Source organism: Electrophorus electricus, chromosome 14, assembly GCF_041902795.1.
Source record: "Electrophorus electricus isolate QZ-2024a chromosome 14, ASM4190279v1, whole genome shotgun sequence".
Taxonomy (NCBI): Eukaryota; Metazoa; Chordata; class Actinopteri; order Gymnotiformes; family Gymnotidae; genus Electrophorus; species Electrophorus electricus.
Genome location: NC_137510.1, coordinates 11,878,854 through 11,897,384, shown reverse-complemented (window position 1 = coordinate 11,897,384; position 18,531 = coordinate 11,878,854). Strand labels below are relative to the sequence as shown.

The window sequence follows — 18,531 nt, the reverse complement described above, 5'->3', positions numbered from 1 at the left end:
ATACCTCAGAAACACTGACTAGTCAAATGCTTAAAACAGCTGAACATTTACTGCTGTATATCACGTATCATTAGTTGATGATTTATATTCTTCTCCATAAAATGCTGACAAATATCTTTCTATCATCTTATTTCTATCATCTTATCTCCTGGTTTCTAGGGCACTAAGGCTAATTTGTTGCTAGCAAAAATGATTTACTGCAGTACACTACAACCTTTCAATCATTAGCCAAATAAAAGTGGAATTTTGTCTCTAACCTTACAGTGTGGGGGAAAATCACAAAAATGTAAAAGGCTATCCATCAGGTCCCTTTACTAGGCTGAGTATGTTTACACATGCTGCACCTTGCTGCAAAGTTTGGTCTTTTTGGGCCTTACGGTGTTTGCGGCACAATTCGTTGACAGTGCTGATAATAATAATAACAAGAAGGAAAATTCCAGCAGGTTACTATAGGTTCTCAAGAACTACATGCTTGGACCCTAACAAGCAATGGAAAGATGTCAAACAAATCACATATGGCTCTGAGCATAAGTTCAAGTCATCTGAGCATACAAAACCAATGCCACAACCACTGACTGGGGAGCAGTCAGCGCTTTGACCAGTCACTGGCTATGTACTATCCAACATCTTCCCTTCCTCCAGAGGAGAGAACAAAAGGTTTCATCTACTCAGTGTGTTAATAAGATAAGTAGCAAGATGATTTGACAAGTATTCCAGGTAGAAAAATACACTAGCGTTCATATGTGTGTTCCCTTGAAATATAATATTGTGCTAGTGCTTTACAAATGAGAAAGTTCATTTTCTGCTGAATAACTGTGTGTGTTGTCAGGGTCAGATGATAAAAAGTCACCTTTTGATGCCATGATGGTCATAAAATCAGCCATAAAGAGTTTATCATGACAAACTGACACATGGTCCTCTTCCTTTCTTTCTTCACTCTGCCAGCTGCCTATCTTCTACTCTAGCACTAAAGTGTGCTGTAACTGGGGTTTGGCTCTTGACACAAGGACAGGCCTTGTGCATTTACGCATGATTACTGGAATTGAGCCAAACTCCTGACTGCAATTGGGCTGTAATAATGCACTGGTGTCCAGTACAGGATGTACAATAATGCAGCAACTGCAGGTGTGTGTGTGCGTGTACCAGATATACCAGGTATTGCAGCTGATCTGCACGGAGCTTCCCGGTGGGTGGACCACCCCAGCACGCGTACACGGGCACATGCTGAGTGGCACACACTGGCCGTGCTGGTCCTGCGCCAGGCCCACGGGACATTGGCAGCCTGGCACACAGCTGCGGCTGCCGACGACTTCATCACAGCTCCAGCCATGGGCCAGGTCAGCACAGGTGCCACCGCATGGCCTCCCGCACTCCTGGTACACCTGGCCCCCAGAGCAATGCATGGCTGTGCAGAAGGAGAACCGAGAGAATGGACGATAAAAAAGTGAGGATGATACTACTGTGACTATAATTAACCCATAAGACCTAATGTGTCACTGTGGATGCATTCACATCTGCTTTAACTTTAAGTCTCAAAAAAATGCCTATAGCCACTTTTAAATTCTGATAATACTGTTAATACAGTACTGTTGATTTTGTATTACTTTCTAAAGTCTGATTTGCTGCAGCAAAGACAAGACAATATCGAAGACAATATTAGATGCAAAAAATATATATTATTGTTTCCATATATTTTCATTTCATTGCAACTGAGGCACTAGTCTGATCACCTAACAGCTGAAACCTTAGGCTAAATCTTCAGGAGCAGTGGGGTAGGCTCTTACGGCAGAAGGTATGGTTTCTCCAGCTCACTAGCACCCCCTCCTGGGCACAGCGATGGGCATAAGCAGTGAGGACTGTACACTGGCATGACCTGTGAGGGGCGCAACTGCACACCTCACTCAGACAGAGGCGCATATAGGGCTCCCGCTCTACTACGTCATGGCACATCTGTGGAATGGGGCAAAAAGCAACCAACTAGCAAGAAGTGCTCTTTAGTGTAATGAAAAGATGCATATTTTTTATGCTTCATTCTTATACATTTGTTTGTCAAGCTAATTTTAGCTTAATTCTATTCTATTCACAGCAGTACTACATTTAAATTTACATTTACATTTACAGCATTTAACTGACACTTTTAACCAAAGTGACTTACAATTATGATTGAACACAAGTATCTCCTTTATCAATAATCAACTGTTAACGCAATTGTTTACAACTATTTTGCAGATGTAAAAATTAGCAGATTACTGCCTGCCACACTATTCTTGTTGAAGTACTATAGGAGTTACCAACTGGAACTGGTGTCAATGTAACTGGGCCCTGTACTAAATCATAAGCTTACCTGAAACACCGGACTGTGGAGAACATCACATATCCTTTCTGCATACTGTCGGCGCTGGGTGTAGGTGCTACATGGGTCAGAGGTCACAGCTGAGGGCAAAGGGCATGATCCAAAGCTGAACTTGGCGGCGAAGGAGGATACACTGTTCTCGACATCCCCCTCTGGTGTGGTGAAGTCATCATGCTGGTTCCAGGTCAGTGTTCCACACAGGCCTCTCACCTGTCAGATTGCACAAACATGCACAAAAATTACACCGCTAAGAGAGTGTGTTAATTATTATTATGTCATAATATCTCTACTAAGTGATTATCGGGGGTTTTTTTAAGAGTGTGCAATAGACTGCCATGCTTTTTTGCAAGACTTCCCACCATGAAAGAAAACCCATCTCTAGGGACTCATGAAAAACACTATCCACACTGTAGAAGCACATTGCTGATGGGTACTTTACTGAAATGAGAAATAAAGGCAGGGTTTACCTTATGAGCAAAGCTGGGCTCCAGAGTGATGAGGAGCAGAGGGCCATCCGTCTGCCACAGCAGCTGAGCCCCAAACACCTGGATGAGCAGAAAGCTGGAGGAGGCTCTGTGCACTGCCACATCAGCCGTGAGAATGGGCAAGTCCTCCTGCTGTCCATTCAACATGAGAGAGCCTGAAAGGGCCAGCATAGCAGGGCACATAGAGTCAGATGATAGATGGATAAACCAAAGGAACAAAGAGACAGGATACACGGAGTCAAACAATGGATGTATGGATGAATGCATGGCTGTATGGATGGATGGATGGATGGACCAATACAATAACAGACAAACAGAACAGACAGACCACATAGAAAGATGGAAGGAGAGGTATGAGGTTATCCATGCAATTGGATGGGGTATTAGACAGATAGGTGGCGCACCAGTGTTAGTGATGGTCACTGTGGTATGGAGTGCAGTGATGGACAGCTCCTGCAGGCAGCCTGGGCCACCTCCCACCACACACATGCCTCCCCTGATGGTTACTGCAAGCTTCTTATCCACAAAATCCTACACCAATACACAGCAATACAGTGGCAGGGTTCAGCGGCAGGTAGTTTTTATTTACATGTATTTACTGATTATTTCAAGTTTAATTTAAGTTTAAATCTCTGAGCTGTAATTTATTTATGTATTTATTTTGAAAGCTTACCTCTAGTATTAAGCTTAAATGGTCAGATATGCAGTGTACATTTTAGAAAAATAAATAAATAAATAAATATTGTCATATCAGCATCTTACCTCTACAGCTATGAACTGGCAGTCATCGGCCTGGAGGTTATACATCTTTTTATCAAAAGTGGTTATCTGCATTGCCCCGATAATACTGCACTGAGCTGCACACTTCTCTGCAGAGCACTGCCACTGGCCTGCCCGGCACACACTGTGAACCAGAAGAGAAACCAGAGTACAGGATGGACCCAACAGGTGAAGTCTTGATTAACAAAGAGGCAGATTGTTGATAACTGCATGTTCTTTACAATGTGATTCACTCTCTGAACCCTCTTTCTTGATACTGTTTGGGAAAATTCCATGCAATGCGAAATCTCAAATTTCACAAATTAAAAAAAAAACTAAAACAAAAAAGAGTGCATATGTGCATATATATGTAATCAAAATTATAACATTTTAAACCCTTTGGATCAATAAATCCCCTTTCAGGAAAAAATACGTTTTTTATTGTCTAATTCCTCTTTTCTGGTTTTCTGATTAATTTTACTTGATTGCTTCTGTAATGGTTGTTGTTGCTTGCTTTCTGAAGTGTAACATAGAAACTGCAATAAATTACAAACTTTTCCTCTGCCGTATGTTATTTTTGAACATGTTAAACCATATTTCACACAATCAATCTTACACCATGCAGATTTATTGCATGCCAGCACTAACTAGCAGTACAGTGCCAGTCAACCCACCAGGTGTTACATCTCTGTTTTATAGCATCACCCTCCTGGTATGTGCGTCGCCGGTGGAAGCAGGGGCAGTCTTCCCTTCGTATGCACTGTCCTCCATGGAGAAATAGTCCAAGTGGACACTCACAACCCCCCACACACTCTTCCCGACACTGGCCAGCAATCGGGGGGAGAGTGGAGGAACAGCTGGGGGGACAGGAGGACACGCAGTCCGAGAAGAGCTGACCTCCAGGGCACACTCGCTCTGCAGGGAGCAGAACAGAAGGAGAGGCAGAAAGGGAGGAAGGAAGCAAAGACGAAGTGAACATGTTGTACAATTAAACTTACACTGGAAAAATGGGATGTTTATAAGAGAAGCTATTTTAGGGTAAATACGGGATGTTTACACATTTTGTGTTTCCAAAGACAATTCACAGCAGGTTTCTGTGCTGCATATGTAACAGAAACAAAGCTATTTTACATTTTCCAGAAATGAGAAACATACCACAGAGACCAGGGCCCCTCCAGCTAAGGATAACATGTTGTTGAGCGCACTCGCGGGCGTAGCTGGCCAGCGTGTCACACACAGCACCTTCTCTCTCACTAGCATCCATACTGCAGTACACATACAGGCAGGCTTCTAGATAAGGGCCTGGATCCACCTGGGCATGGTTAAAAGATCAGCAGCACTATCAAGACCTCTATTCGAGAGAAGGTCAGAACATTTCTAATAAATAAAATTTTCTACCAAATTGTTAACTGCCAAATGCACAGGTCTATCTGTGGAAAATTCTAACACGTTTCCAATGTTACAACCTTGCGTCTTGTGTAATGTGTGTGTGTGTGTGTGTGTGTGTGTGTGTGTGTGTGTGTGTGTGTGCCTCTCACCCAGTGATGGCAGTGCCAAAAAGGGCTCTCCTTCAGCTGATGACATATTGACTCTGCCTCTCTGCGAAGACTGATATCACCTGTGATGTCACAGCTGTGACCCAACTCTGCTGCATCACTGCAGCCCTAGTGGAGGTCAGGACCAGAGGACCTCAGTTATCCGTTCACACAAGGCCTTGCTCAGGTCAAAGTCAAGAGCAGGTCTACTGCAGTAAAATACTAAAAGATAGTTGCCTACTATACTGCAGTAAAAATATTACACTGCTCATTAAGTACTTAGCTCTGGTTAGTTTTTCAAATAATGTGTTAAGTCTTGTTTGTAGAAAGAACCTAGCTTAACTGCATTGCTATTCATCTTCAGAAAGCCTAACTCCAGGTAACAAGTAATAGTGTGAGTTTCAGATAATGTGTACAGTATACCTCTGTCTGTGGGTCTGGAACACGCCATGAGTTTCCAAAGCTGGCAGCATATGGTGAAACATTTCCATTTCTACTGCTGAAGTCATCTGTATAGAGAGACAAGAAATGATTAACAAAAAACAATTTTGGTGGCCAGTCACCTAAAGGTTTGGCCTTAGGATATTAAGTGTCATGCAGAGTTTGTTTGTCAGTGCTACTATTCAGTACTAAAATACATCACTGTACATAATCTGGATGTATTATGAAAAGCAAACGATGTAAAATCAAGGTACCTACAGCAGGAATTACGTCCACCTGAATGATCTTGTTTCTCTTCAAATTCTTAACACTAATCTGTTGTTAAGATCATTTCAAGGAACCCTCAAAGGTATCATTTAGACCATTAAAAAGAATCTTTGTTGAATAATAAATAGTTGTTGTTTTTTTTTTATCTTGTTTTCCACACCCCAGTTGTATGTGTTAAGCAGTGTATAGAAGAATGGCATTAGAAACCTGTGGCCCCAAGTGGATCTGATATCTAACCTTTTTGCCTGTGACTGATCATTAACTGCTTAAAGATCAATATGACATACTGAGTACTACAAACGCTGTCAGTGTAAACTTAACAAAAACTAATGATCACAGCAGTCAGGCAGCTTCCTGGATGCTTGGCCCCTGAATATATTTCTTACCATCAGCAATGTTGTTATATATGCCACACAGACCCCTAGTGGCAGCAAAATGCTCTGCGGTAACGGTCAGATACACTGTGTTGTCCATGTCAAATTTCACTCTGACACCAAGTCCACTTTCTACAAAAACAAAATCTCCCAACCAGTGAATACTCACTCCTATGAAAAAAACATGCAGGAAATCAGTTTTACTACATTCATACAGCAGGAAATCAGTTTTACTACAGTCATACAAGTTTTATATATTCTTACTGATACTTATTACACACATTTTTTTATTGAAAGTATCTGTTTAATAATAACAATTAATTTAATAAAGACATTTAATTTAAATAGCAGTAGACTGAAAGCATGGTCTGAGTTGCAATGATATGAGTTTCTGTTTCCAGGCAAAACTGATCAGCTCTAGGGGACACTGGATAAACTGACACTAGTTAACTAATGAACTTGAGTAGGCCGAACATGATCAGGCATGCAGGATGTCCATCGTCATGGAGGCAAAGCAAATCTACATTCTTTGCATTCATTGGGGAATGTGTCCCAATGTCTCCCAGACTCACAATGTCTGAATGAAATGGTTTTTTATCATGGTGGTTGTTCATTTTCACATAAATATCTTCTCCTAAAGTAACCTAAGTAATTTTTTGCAACACAATATAAATATTATGCTATGCTCTTTGACTGGATTTATTCATTGTATTAGTCACCTGTTAAATTCTAAGAGACAGAGTTTCTCCTTTTGTACTGCCTTAGTCAGACTGGAAAAATGATTAACAGAAAGTCAGGTTAATGAGTTGGGTTCAGTGGCCCATTTATAAAGTTATTTTCCAGAAGCAAAGGTAAGTGACAATGTGTTTTGCCCAACATAGACTCAGGTTTTATTACCTGTCCTGCTGAACAGCTAATCTTATCTTATGTAAGGGCACAATCATTTGACAAGATCATCTGGCAAGAACACAATGGCTGACATTAGAAACTGTTTTTATATTCAAAAATGCCAGTTATATGATTCATATCATTTATACCTTTTTGAAAGACAGGCTGTTCCTGTGGCAGTATGAGGCCATTCAGAGAAATGTTGTCTTTAAGAACAGAGACGCGGTCAAGGCCCATCATCATCCGTAGTGCCTACAAACATATGACAACAGTCAATTACCTCTAATGTCAAATATATATATATATATATATATATATATTGATTACCATATCAATATTTTTGTTGATTACCATATCACCATATGAGGTGCAAAAAGTGGACTGAGAAGCCTGAGTGTCACATTTGCCCCTCCCAGTGCAACACCCACACGTTACATTGCCTGTAATTCTCCTGATTATTCTCAATCTGCTGTCTATTGAATCCACCTGTTGTCCGTTCTCTATGTGATTTCCCTTTGTATATATACCCTTGTTTGTATATATACTGGGTTTCCCTATGTACCTGTGTATGACGTCATCATGCCGCTTTGACTTTTCTTTTGGATTGCCCTTTACTCTGTTTATTAAACCTGATTTTCCCTAACCTGCGAGCCATTCCCAGCCTGATTCTGAGCTGGCACAGAATGTGCATGTGTAGTACCTTGCTGCAATGCCCCCCTCCATCACACACAGAGCTGATGTAGACAGCCCAGGTCCCATCGGAGGAAGAGGCCAGCACATAGGTGCAGCTGCCCTGGAAATGGAAGTGCTTCCTGTCAAAGGTACGATAATGCACACCACCCCAGCTCAGGCAGGTTGCAGAGCCTTTGGGGTCTCGAACCCGTCCGAGAAGACCCCTGCGTGGGATGGGTGAGGGCTCAGAGTCTGCAGGCACAGACCAGTGATTAAAGAATGACTTACTTATATAATTACATGCAAAGCAAAGACACCCAATTAAAAAAAAAACTATAATGATTGTATTGTAAACTCTAGAAAAAAAAATATTGATAAAGACAACACCACTTTTCCAGACATGCAACCAAATGTTTGTTTTAAAGCCAATAATATATCTAAATCATATCTATTGTATATAGTGTAAGAATGATTAGGAGTTTCCAACTGCTTGGAATACGATATGGTCAATGGGAATTTGATAGACAGGAAGCAATACACAGGAAGTAATAATATAATAGAAAAGTAGGGTAATCTAAAGAACAGAACTGCCATCAAAAGGACAATTAAATCCTTTGTTATACAATTACTAACATTAAGATCACTTTTAGCATTCACATACCTGGCAAAGGTGTGTAGGAGCAGGACAGGCAGGTCTGGTCGGAAGCATTTCTCCAGCTTAGACCCCACAACGTTCCACAGCACTGCTCCAGAGCCATGAGAGAGGAGTTCTGAATCCCTGGAAACTCATCACAACTCCATGTAGAGAAACACAAACCCCTAACACTGGCTCCTATGAAGAAAGGGACAGGGAAAAAAACAGCTCTAAAGATGTATAAATAAACAATATTACATAACAGATCAAGTAAAGGACAAGATAAGATTAGAAATTTGACTCATGTACATGGCTTACAGGCAAGCCAATGAGGCAAGGAAGGCAATTGTATTTGTATAGCACTTTTTATACACAGTAGCAATTCAGAGTGCTTCACATCAACAGAAAAGAATGCAAATAATAAAGCTTATTATTTCAATATATATATACTGTGACCATCACTGAACTCAACAAGCTGACATATGCCACACAATAGTGATACTTGAGATGCTTGGCTACAAGATGAACAACATCAAGGAGCAGTATAGTCCATGGATCCATTATCTTGGAGGCCAAGATAAAGGCCACCCAGTGAGAAGTCATCCAGCTATCAGAAAAGCAGAAAGGCACCGTAAAGCACCTCAAGGTACCTGAGAAGTACGACAAGCTGTCCATACCTGAGGCCTTGAAGACAAGCAAAGATTAACAGCTCTGGCTGCCAGACTGAAGAGATAAACCCGAGAAGTAGAAGCCAGGAGAATAAACAGGATGTTCTTCCATGAGCCATCCAAAGTGTACAAAGTGTACTCTTAATGGCACGGCAACAGCATAAGAACAGATCCACCAAAGCCGGAGAGAGATCTACTAACAGATCCAACAAAGCAGGGAGAGCTGACCACAGAAATCTTCCTCAACAGGATCCAGTAACCATCTCACTAGCAGACAGCAAAGAAAGGGTCTCAAGCATGAAGAACTGAGCTCCAGGCCATGACATGGTCCATGCCTATTGGCTAAAGAAGCTGACTGTTCTCCGTGAACACCTGGCAGCACAAATGAACTAGCTGCTAAGAGAATGTCACATAACACAGATTATTTAAATAGAATATCTAATGCTAAAATTATATAGTTGGTTTAAATAGAAAAGAAAAACAAACGAAATAATGAAATAAATTAAAAGAGGAAAAATACATTGAAAAACTAAATGTGCAATGATAAAATAAACTGCTACCAAGATGAGGATCAGCCACAGAATATTTATATTCAAATATAATATTCAAACAACAAAAAAATAAGAAAGAAAGATAACTAGAGGAAAGTGTAATATGTTAGCAAAAGCAAAAAACACATCATTGCTTGCATCTTTCTTTTAGGTTAGCACCATGAAAGCATTATTGTACTTGAATGGTCACAAGAAATGCTATTGGTGCAGACCTAATACACATGTCTAATGAAATAATGATTCAGTTTTTTCAGTAATACCATCTGGATGGTGGTAAGATGAGCTACATTTGGTCTGTTACCGTGGGAGCAGCCAGGACCAGTCCAGCCTTCACAGCAGGCTCTCACTGTCCTATTCACACGTTCAGTCACAACATTCGCAGCTCTATAGCACACACACACACACACACACACACACACACACACACACACACACACACACACACACACACAACACAGAGACACAAATACCAGCCTGTTCAAGAACTGGGTCACAAAAGAAATTAAATTAACTTCCCATGAATGATTATATCAGTGAAAACATAACAGCAAAAAATGTAATTGTCCCCATGGTCTAAAGCGTTTTTTCTTACTTGTATAAGTAGCAGGAAGCCTTGGGACCCTGACTTTTGAAATATAGAGCTATGCCATCATCACCCCCATGTATGTGTTTCATTCTGTCAACATCTAGCCTCCAGCCTTGAGTGTTGTACTGGTACACCTCAGAGCACTCCACTTCAAGCTGTAAGCGGGGGGAGATGATATTCTCCAGTTTCTCTTCCACTGTGTGTTCACACCAGTGACTGAAGTTTAAAAGAAGACTATAGTGTTAGAGTCAAACATTGATAAAATCAATCAACTACAATACACAATGGCAAATGGAGTCAGCCAAGGCTGTTTCTGCATTTTTGTTCTGATTTAATATGGGTGATGTACACTTCTACCAAAAAGGAAAGACATACTTAATATATGAGTTATCTAAAAATAATGGCCAATATGGGAAAGGGTAACATATTGTAATGGAAATATGTCATTTGCAGAAAATTGTTATAAACTACAACTATAGAGAATGGGAATTTTAAAAACTGAACTGCCTTTTCCAAGACATTTTAGGACCAAAGACATAGCTCATCCCTGGAGATCCATTCCTCTTTCACTTAATCAGCATGCACCCTCATTAATAGATAATTTATAACTAAACTTGCCTAGGTTGAATGCAGCAAAACAGCAGATTTGAGCCAAACTAGGTCTGTGATATAATTTATTACTATATATATTTTCTGCTTGTGTGTGTACTTCATTCCACATGCTTTATATTCTCTAGCACTAGGCCAGGAACACTGTGGCCTCATCCTGTGATTTCAGGTCTTACCCAGCTAAACTAGACAAAGGTTCAGTCATTGGCACTTGGCTCACCTCACTATTGTTATGCTGAGCCACTGAGCTTAAACTGTGCCCTGTGATTGAGAAATTCGACATAAATAGGTATGTTAGAGGTTCAGCTACTCACCCTATTCCTATGACCAGGTGCAGACCCAGCAAAAATACAAATAAAGCCTTCATTATATCTTTGAAGGTCCTTATGTGGGAATATGTGAGGGCAACTGAAAAAGAAAAAAATGTTATTAAGTGGCATCAGTTTTACGTCATGTTAACATTGACACTACAAGAAAACCGAAATCATGCTCAGAATGGCCACAAACCAAATGACTCCAAAACTCACAGATAAGAAGTGAAATCTTTTATTCTAGTATGTGCCTTGCGTAAGAACCATTAAGGCACAATATATTGCTCACTTCTTTCATCATTCCACTATTAAATTGATTATTCAAATTAGGGATTTACAACATGTGAAACACCTTTGACCTCCAAAAATTAAATATTGTGCAATGTCTGGGTACAATATCAAAGTGCAAATTTCTGCTAATGTTTAAAACAGGAATTAGGCAATCAAGCCTGAAACCATTTACCTGGGTCTTCAGATTCACTCAGGAGATCTTATCACTTCCAACAGTGCGCCTTTACCTCCTTATAAACTTGTTTCTTTCAACTTCTTTATAAATATTTCCTGGTCTTGCCCTTTCCAGTGTCTTGTTTTGCTTTTGTTTTTTCACCTATGCTACATCCTTTGCAGAACTTGAAAGTCAATTTCTTTTTCACTTTTGGTCACAGTTGTAAAGCACTTCCTCAGTAAGGATTTTGAATCCGCTCATCGTCTGAGTGCTGTGTTATAAATGGTGGGGGGATTCACAGCCCAGTGGTAGCATCTGAGAGGGATGCAATTGGAGGATAAGTCACTGAGCCACAGCTGCAAGGGCAGCCATTAGCTCTTCATTGGGTGATACAGGTGCCCAGTGATCCTGCATGACCAGTGCAAAAGAGACCAGAGACTGTAGTGTTAAGTCCACGTCCCTTTGCTTGAAGGCTGTTTGTGCAAGTCTAATCCTATAAAGAAATGCAGGGGAAGGATTTCAGGAGCGTTTATTTAATAAAGAGTGTCAATAGGGAAGGGCTGGGGGGCATGAAGCCTGAGCAGTATTACTAGCCTGGGGCATTGACTCCAGAGATAGACACAAACACAGCTGTCTCCACACTTTGCACTTCCTGTATTCCAAGACTGATTCATTTTAAGTCTGTATCATAAACACCCGATATATATAACAGACATGAAAAGGAAAGAAAAAGTAATGGTAATACTGTTCACACTGTTAACAGATGAGGAAGAGTGATGAAGAAACCAAAATGAGTAATGCTAAAAAGCCAGCAAGCAAACTGAATGCCCAGGAATGTAAAAAATCAACAAAAAAATGAAGCAAATATGAATCATATATGTAAGCACTTGAATTTTTTTTCAGTCAGGACACAGTCAGTCATGTTGGTTCCACTTTCTAAAAGCACAGGTGTATCAAATATTATTTCAAATGTTAGATTTTATTTTCAGTGTAAGATCAAGCTGGTAAATAAAACTTCATTGCCAAGGATGCACATTATTCTGGAGAGCACTGAAAAAACATAAAATGCAACACTGGACCATATCCAAAACTAATCATAAAATAATGGGTTTTATGATGTTTATTGTTCAATCCACTCCTGAGAAGTGGGAGGCTGATAAAAGCAGCAGCACTAGAAGAGACTGGTTCATTTCATATATTACTTCTGTAGAAGACTGCAGAGGAAAGATTACTGCTGGGGCTGGACTGAGCAGCAGATTTCACCAGCAGAAGTGGAAATCTCAGAGAACCAGAAACTTTGAGCAGTACTAAAATAACAAGCACAATCGGTAAGTCTGATTAGTATTTTCCACATTAAAACTTCATTGCTGAGTCTGGCTTGTCAAGATTTTTTTGTGAATGTATTACATGAATTTATAGATAATTATTGATTTTACAACAACTTTATGGCAAAGGAGAGACAATGAAAGAATTATCTACACTCACAGGCTAGTTATCTACATTTAGCACATGACTGTGGATTGATTTTTCCCCCTTCATTTGATAGAATAATTGAGAACAGAAAGGTGAAGTGTAAGTGCTCTCACCTGTGCTTTTATGACTCTCCTTTGTTCTGTGTTGCCCTAGTGCAAAGGTCTTGCATTTGGTTGAGAGACTTTTTTTTACAATGTCTAATTTTCTCTTTCTACAAGAATAGACATGCAGTTGTCTTTGATGCTAATCATGGCTTCACTAGCCACAGAGGTTGCCATGTCTAGATTGCGGGAATGGGCTCATCATGGGGCCTCCATGTTTGCTGATCTCAGCCCTCGAGAGATGCATGCCGTGAGAAACTACCTCCACTCCTGCAGTGAGCTGGGCCTTACCTCAGCCCGGGACAAGTCCCTCAAAAAGAACAGTATCCTCCTTATAGAGCTACAAGTCCCTCGAAAGCATGAAGCCCTCTATGCACTGGACAGAGGACAAGCAAAACCATCACGTCAGGCTCGTGTTGTGGTGCAATTTGCCAACCAGGCTGAGCCTAATATAACAGAGTACATTGTTGGCCCTCTGCCTTTCCCAGACTCCTATCAGCTTAAGACCTTCAAAGGGAACAGACCTGTACACTTTGAATCACGGCCAATCACGTCTGTAGAATACATACATGTGGATGCCATCTTGGAGAAGATTTTAAGGAAAGTGAACAAGATTCTGCATGAGAGCACAGGTTTCACGTATTGGAACTGCACTGATCGCTGCCTGACCTTCTCAGACATAGCTCCTCGTGGACTGGAGCCAGGAGAGAGACGGACATGGATCATGCTGCAGAAGTTTGTGGAAGGGTACTTCATACATCCTGTAGGGTTTGAGGTTCTCATCAACCACAAGGACCTGGATCCTGAGAACTGGTTTGTTGAGAAAGTGTGGTATAATGGACAATATTTTGACAGTGTGGAGGAGTTAGTGGAGAAGTATGAGAAGGGAACAATTTCAAAGGTCAAACTGCCTGAGCATGATGAGAAGGATCTGTTCTCCACCTACATTCCTCGTGGCCAAAGCAACACACACACAAATATCCATGGGCCAAAGCTTGTGGAGCCTCAAGGTCATAGATACCGAATAGATGGAAACTTTGTTGAATATGCTGGATGGTCCTTTGCCTACCGTGTTCGCTCATCCGCCGGTCTCCAGATATTTGACATTCGTTTCAATGGCAACCGGATTGCCTATGAGATAAGCCTGCAAGAGGCCATTGCCTTCTACTCTGGAGACAGTCCAGCTGCAATGCAAACAAAATACATAGATGCAGGATGGGCCATGGGGGTCTCTGGTTATGAACTCGCCCCAGGTATTGACTGCCCGGAAATTGCCACTTTTGTGGACAAGTACCATTTCTATGACACCGACAAGCCAGTGCGCCATATGAATGCACTTTGCATCTTTGAGATGACTACTGGCTCACCTCTCAGGAGGCACTTTAACAGCAACTTCAAAGGAAGCTACAATTTCTTTGGGGGACTTGAAAACCATGTTTTAGTGATCAGAACAACATCCACTGTCTACAATTACGACTATATCTGGGACTTTATCTTCTATCAAAATGGAGTAATGGAGTCTCGGGTTAGTGCCACTGGGTACATCCATGCCACATTCTTCACAGAAAATGGGTTAAACTATGGAAACAGGGTTTATAGCTATGTTCTTGGAAATATACACACACATCTTGTTCACTACAAAGTGGACCTAGACATCGCAGGTAAGCTCAACAATAAGCAAATATGAGCAAATGTATTCTCAGATATTAAAATAGTTATAAATACTGATGAAATAACTAAAATGGGCCCAAATTTAGTGTATTACTCTAAATTTTAAAATATTATCCTATAACCTCATGGCATTTATAAGATAAATGGAATCCTCCTTTTTAAGGATCAGCCTTAATTTATATGTAGAAAACTAGAACTTATTTGAATATGCACAAGGTATGTTTGTATTTTGTTTATTTATTAATATTATATTATATATTAATACTATATTACAATATATTAATTATATTTTAATTTGCTTTACCCATAACTTATATGTAATCCTCTTTCCTCTGCTCAAGGGAGAGGTAACAGCTTTGAATCAGTGGAACTGAAATATGTTAACTTCACCAACCCCTGGAGTCCCAGCCATACCATCAAACAATCCATGCTCCACAGGACACAGCATGTAACAGAGCGCAGTGCTGCCTTCCGCTTCGGCAAGAAGTTCCCTCGTTATTTACACTTCTACAACCCCAATGAGAAGAACAAGTGGGGACACCAGAAAGGCTACCGCATCCAATTTAACTCCCATGCCAACAGTGTTCTGCCCCGAGGTTGGAGAGAGGAGAATGGCATTCCATGGTCAAGGTATCATTACTGCATCACTTACACAATGTGAAATGTAAAATAAATGTTTTAAAAAGGCAAATGTATCTCTTTGTAAGTTTAGCAGTCTCCATAAACAAAATGTAGTGACATTCATATTCTGAAAAACTGGTTGCAACAAATACAAATTATTAGGAATAATGTTAAGTAGTGTATAAGTGTTTGGATATCTTTTAAGAGTATAAAACAAAGTTTAAATATTAGACACAATCTAAAGGAAAACAGTAATTGTGCTTATAGACAATGAGTGACTCATATCTGAGTGTTCCTCTCTTTGCCAAATGTAGATACCCTTTGGCTGTAACCGTACACAAGGACAGTGAGGCCACCAGCAGCTCCATCTACACCCAGAATGATCCATGGGAGCCTGTGGTGTCGTTTGAGGATTACATCCGTAACAATGAAAACATTGTGAATCAGGTATTGCAACTGTATCAAATTGTTTTACACATTGATTCTATTAAGCACCTGCTTATCCCACAGGCTCTTTTGCAAAAACAAACAAAAAGGGATTGGCTTTTTAAATTTCCAAGTCAATCTTGAATGCATATCATTATGCATAAAAAATGTATATCTCTATAGCGCATATATTAAGAATACATAAATTAGAGAGACCAGAAATGAATAAGAAAAGTTGATTTTCTGAAGAGCCAAACTACTTTTTTTATGCAGGATTTGGTCGCATGGGTTACAGTGGGATTCTTACACATTCCTCACTCTGAGGACATTCCCAACACGGCAACTCCTGGAAACGCAGTGGGCTTCTTCCTTCGGCCCTTTAACTTTTTCAACGAGGATCCCTCATTGTCATCACGCAGTACAATTATTGTGCGCCCAGACAAAGAGGGCAAACCAAAAGTTCAGAGATGGACTCCAGAGGTCATAGGTCACTGTGTCTCATACCAGTCTTTCGTCTACAATGGCACATATTCTGGTGTCTAAAACAAATTTTGAGATAGAATCATGTCATGTAAAAGAAGTTATTACTGTTTTATATGAAATCCTTAGGCTGTAAAAAAAAACTTATTTACAAAGGAAAAGGAATTTATAAAGTACAAGGTATTGAACAGTATCTCTGTTATTCATCCTGTTATACACACGTATGCACATATTCATACACTGCACACATACTGAAATTAGAGTTCTGTGTCAAATCTTAAAAAACTCTTACAATCCAAAATGAAAATGAAAAACATTTCTCAATATCTTGTAAAGTTTAATTAAAAAAAACCTTCCATATCACTTCTTTATGCGTAATTCAGTATAAATGGTTTTGTTCTTTTGGTTGTCAAGGCCTACCACATTTTGTTGGGGGATCTGTGAGAGGTTGAATGAAAGAGTGCGTATCCATGGTCTGGATTTATGTTTGAAGAGAATCCAGGAAGCAGGATGCCTCATCCGCCAGCTTATGCATCTCAGCAGTGCTAAAGTAGCTTGAGCTCAAGTGGGAAAAGAGAGCAAAACATCTTGTCCCAAAATGCTCTGTAAACAATCCAGAACTCACCTGCATAGTCACCCTGGGAAACCGATAGGGAGGAAAAAAGAAACAGAGACATCTTGTGTCTTATTTCAGTCTTTTACAAGTTTATTAAGAACACTAGAAGACACTAGAAGAAACAAGCTTTGATTTATTGATAGCTCAAAGTGTGTGTGTGGGGGGGGGGTTTATAACAATTACAATACTCTAATCTATCACTGTCCACTTTATTTAGCTGTTGTTTAATAAATAATATGTAAGAGCCTCATTCGATTTATAGCGAAGAGCAATAAACATTATTTCACCTTTAAACATTTAATTTCCACCCACTATTAAACAGCATACATCAACTGTGTCTATGCAGTGAAATCTAGTTAGGGTGCTAGTTTACTATCAGACATTCTTTTATCAATTGTGGGCTAAGGTTTTTACAGTGGAAGTTAAAGTGACCTTCCAGTAAAAAAGAACAGGATTTTCTTCTGGTCAAAAAAGAAATGGCAGTAAAGCAAGGACCTCAAACGTTATGGAGAACTGGAATTCCTAAACTTCACCAGGGTAACAAAGACCCATGCATCATCACAATTCAATGTTTAGAAAACAAAGCAGAAGACTGACACAGTAGTACACTCCTCTGTCTGTCTCTCTATCTCTAAAGCTCTCTCTCAAACAAAATACGTGAGACAAATGTCTAAAAAAAATGTAAATATTGCTAATAAATGATCGATTCTACTCATCCTATTGGTGCTGCTTGATCCTAACTGCTGTTTCCTGTATTCTGTGGGGAATTTCATAAAGATAAGAATGAAAGATAATTTTGAATCTTTAATGAATGAAGGAATATGCAAGAGAAAAGTTGAAGGGCAGACACATACACCCAAAAAGGCATGTCATTCTAGCAGTTCTTTCTGCTTTGCAGAGACAGGATGAAATTCTGTGTTTTGATGAGAGTTTAGCTGAAGACCATCCAGAGGTCCCATGCATGTGCTGATGTGCTGATGAAGGTCAAGACACCATAAGACATTTTTGTCATTCTGTGTCAGAAAAGAGGAGAAGAAATCAGCTGGGTAATATTCCATTAACATTCCAGCTGCATTGACTGGTCATCCATTAGGTATGTAAACTGTGGATGGAGCAACATGGGCTGTATGTTCTTAATGGAGTAAATATTGTTTTACTCCACAGCCCACACAGCGGGGTCAGTTTGTTACACAAAACGGACATAAAGTCAGTCTCAGACACAAGGACAGGAAGATGCATGATTTCATGATTGATGTGGTGGTAAAGCCAAATGAAGGCTTCCTGTTTTTTCCCTTAATTGAGATGAAGACCTTTATAGATTTGTTGCTATAATAACCATATTAATCAGTTAAATGTGATGTTTTACTTTATTTTATTTACTTCATTTTTTATTTAACCCTGTTAATATATGATCTATATATAATAGGATGAATAACATTTACCCAATAGTCACGCTTTTATAGACAAAAGAAGAGATCTATTCAAAATGCTCCAGATCAGGTATTTAGGCACAGAAAGGCCAGGCTGGATCCTAAGGGTCTTCCGGGAGGAGGAGGAGGTCAAGA

General features: G+C 39.9%; 2 protein-coding genes across 2 annotated transcripts in view; one reads left to right on the top strand and one right to left on the bottom strand.

The window, feature by feature from the left end:
* sspo (SCO-spondin) overlaps window positions 1-9,083 on the bottom strand; it is a 54,518-nt gene extending 45,435 nt beyond the window's left edge. The window contains exons 1-15 of the mRNA XM_081696442.1: window positions 9,059-9,083; window positions 8,436-8,606; window positions 7,803-8,026; window positions 7,252-7,354; window positions 6,227-6,385; window positions 5,556-5,641; window positions 5,136-5,261; window positions 4,753-4,909; window positions 4,272-4,512; window positions 3,601-3,742; window positions 3,243-3,369; window positions 2,821-2,993; window positions 2,345-2,563; window positions 1,785-1,950; window positions 1,153-1,405 (exon numbers count right to left, since the gene is read on the bottom strand). Of these exons, the coding sequence (XP_081552568.1) occupies window positions 1,153-1,405; window positions 1,785-1,950; window positions 2,345-2,563; window positions 2,821-2,993; window positions 3,243-3,369; window positions 3,601-3,742; window positions 4,272-4,512; window positions 4,753-4,909; window positions 5,136-5,261; window positions 5,556-5,641; window positions 6,227-6,385; window positions 7,252-7,354; window positions 7,803-8,026; window positions 8,436-8,606; window positions 9,059-9,083 (2,372 nt within the window). The remainder of the gene's footprint in view (window positions 1-1,152; window positions 1,406-1,784; window positions 1,951-2,344; window positions 2,564-2,820; window positions 2,994-3,242; window positions 3,370-3,600; window positions 3,743-4,271; window positions 4,513-4,752; window positions 4,910-5,135; window positions 5,262-5,555; window positions 5,642-6,226; window positions 6,386-7,251; window positions 7,355-7,802; window positions 8,027-8,435; window positions 8,607-9,058) is intronic.
* A 3,758-nt stretch (window positions 9,084-12,841) lies between these two features.
* aoc1 (amine oxidase copper containing 1) lies at window positions 12,842-16,756 on the top strand. Its single transcript, XM_027003001.3, has 5 exons — window positions 12,842-12,906; window positions 13,270-14,813; window positions 15,165-15,453; window positions 15,759-15,891; window positions 16,144-16,756. Exons 2-5 carry the CDS (start codon window positions 13,277-13,279, stop codon window positions 16,411-16,413), a joined length of 2,229 nt encoding a protein of 742 aa, XP_026858802.2. The 5' UTR covers window positions 12,842-12,906; window positions 13,270-13,276; the 3' UTR covers window positions 16,414-16,756.
* The last annotated feature ends 1,775 nt before the right edge of the window (window positions 16,757-18,531 follow it).

Excerpts from the sequence above, each read along its gene's own strand:
- aoc1 (XM_027003001.3), top strand. The coding sequence starts at position 13,277 with ATGCAGTTGTCTTTGATGCTAATCATGGCTTCACTAGCCACAGAGGTT. Across the intron at positions 14,814-15,164 it reads AGTGGACCTAGACATCGCAG|GGAGAGGTAACAGCTTTGAA; the intron begins GTAAGCTCAACA and ends CCTCTGCTCAAG. Across the intron at positions 15,454-15,758 it reads AATGGCATTCCATGGTCAAG|ATACCCTTTGGCTGTAACCG; the intron begins GTATCATTACTG and ends TGCCAAATGTAG.